We start from the raw sequence: 1,752 nt of genomic DNA on the forward strand, positions 1-1,752 counted from the left end.
GGTGGGGGGGAAGAGTAATGAAAACTGACTCATTAGCTCCCGACATTGGTAGAAACTGTGATTTCCCCAAATGCTACCTAGGCAGCAATGCCACGTACGCACTGGTGTGCTAGTACATTAACAGTAAGCAGTAGGAACTTCTGACCTTCTGGCACGTACAGCAGCATAGGCTTCCTGATACTATTTAAGAAAACCACTTCAGTAAAGTGTAATTTCTGTGGTGTTCTCTTCAGCAAGCCTGCACTCCTGCTACAAATGCCAGAATTACCAAACAGTGCAGCAAATCAGCAAACAAAATTTTACTCCATGCTGCAAGAGGAGGAAGCACAGAGATGTTCTGATGCTCTCACCAGTTCTAACACACTGTTATCTGCCCTAAGGGTTTATTCTAACTGCCCAGCAGCTAGAGCAGGGGTTTGGGACCTGGGTTTTTCTTCTTTCTTTCAGAAGTTGTATCTGCAGCAAAACAGTTGACATAAAGATGAAGGGGCAATATACCTACCAAGTACCCATACCATGATCAGCATTTCTGTCCAGGTGAACTGCGTAGTTTTCACCCTAAAGATCTGCTTAGGGTAATCGGTAACAGTGACATTTGGTAGCGTTGTTATACCTTCAAATCTGTCTGAAGCATTGAACACCAGCAGGCCTAGGAAAATAATGAAGGATGCTGCATGTGCCACAAATTTCATAAATGGGCTTCGAAGAATTCTCCCAAGCTGCAAAGGCAAAATAAAAGTGGTCACTCAGTTTTCTCAGAGAAACAAACTCTTTCATCAAGCATTCCAGAAGTATAAATGGCCACTCAGAGCTCAGGACAGTCTGAAACCTCAGTTCTAAAGGATACTCTTCTAAGTGCACTGAACTGTGGTGCTTTATCATTTCAGACTGAAGTCTCCTAAAGGCAGCTTCACAGAGTATGTTGTCCTGTTAGCGAGTGGTCATGCTATTCCATAAACTCTAGATGGCAATGTTTGAGGGGAAACGCTCCAAGGAATTATAAACGTACAATGGCAGTGACCAGAAAGATTTTGATCTGATATCCACAAATACCAATGAGGGTGGAAGCAAGTTCATGGAAAATAAATAAATAAGTACAATCCCCAAGTAGCAAAATGCTTTCCCCACCAACAAGAGCATACTATTTAGCTTGTCTATAACTATAGCTAGGAAAAATTACAGACTCATCTTCTCATCTCTGGCTACTGTATTCCTCCATCCACAGAATGTATGTTCAGAGCTGTAAGTGCCAAATCAGTAACATGTGTCTACTAAAAATAATGACTGTTCCATCACAATGAAGTAACAAGGATAAGATCAGAAATATTACTATTTTCAAATAAATTCAGCTGATTTCATTCACATCTGCACCTGGTAGAAGAACAAAACGACAACAGTGGAGGCAGTCCATCTGTACCAGAAGAGAGCACTAGCTGCCTCCAGAAGACCACACTGGAAAGAGCAATTGGCCCATCTCTATTACTCACTGTATGAAAAAGAAGAGTCTGTGATCCCATCAGTACTAGCCTTATCCTGCAAGCCAGCATCAGAACTGCCAAGCTATAAGCCCACTCTTCTGAGAGCAATACTGACAGTATCCTTTATTTAGGCCGTGAAGGTCTCATGTGGCCAGTGCCGTTGCAACTCCCCGCTCTGTACTCAAAAAACGCAGTTATCAGTGAGGCTGCACCACAGGCAGCAATTTGTGCATTGGCTCAGGCAGAGATGGCACTGAGATTCCCTAACGACGCT

General features: G+C 43.0%; 1 protein-coding gene across 1 annotated transcript in view; it reads right to left on the reverse strand.

The window, feature by feature from the left end:
* Window positions 1-502: 502 nt before the first annotated feature.
* Window positions 503-1,752, reverse strand: part of TRPC3 (transient receptor potential cation channel, subfamily C, member 3) — a gene marked incomplete at its 3' end in the record, with an annotated part of 22,206 nt that continues 20,956 nt past the window's right edge. The window contains exon 4 of the mRNA XM_010294672.1: window positions 503-719. Within this exon, the coding sequence (XP_010292974.1) occupies window positions 503-719 (217 nt within the window). The remainder of the gene's footprint in view (window positions 720-1,752) is intronic.

Source organism: Phaethon lepturus, unplaced genomic scaffold, assembly GCF_000687285.1.
Source record: "Phaethon lepturus isolate BGI_N335 unplaced genomic scaffold, ASM68728v1 scaffold57199, whole genome shotgun sequence".
Lineage (NCBI taxonomy): Eukaryota > Metazoa > Chordata > Aves > Phaethontiformes > Phaethontidae > Phaethon > Phaethon lepturus.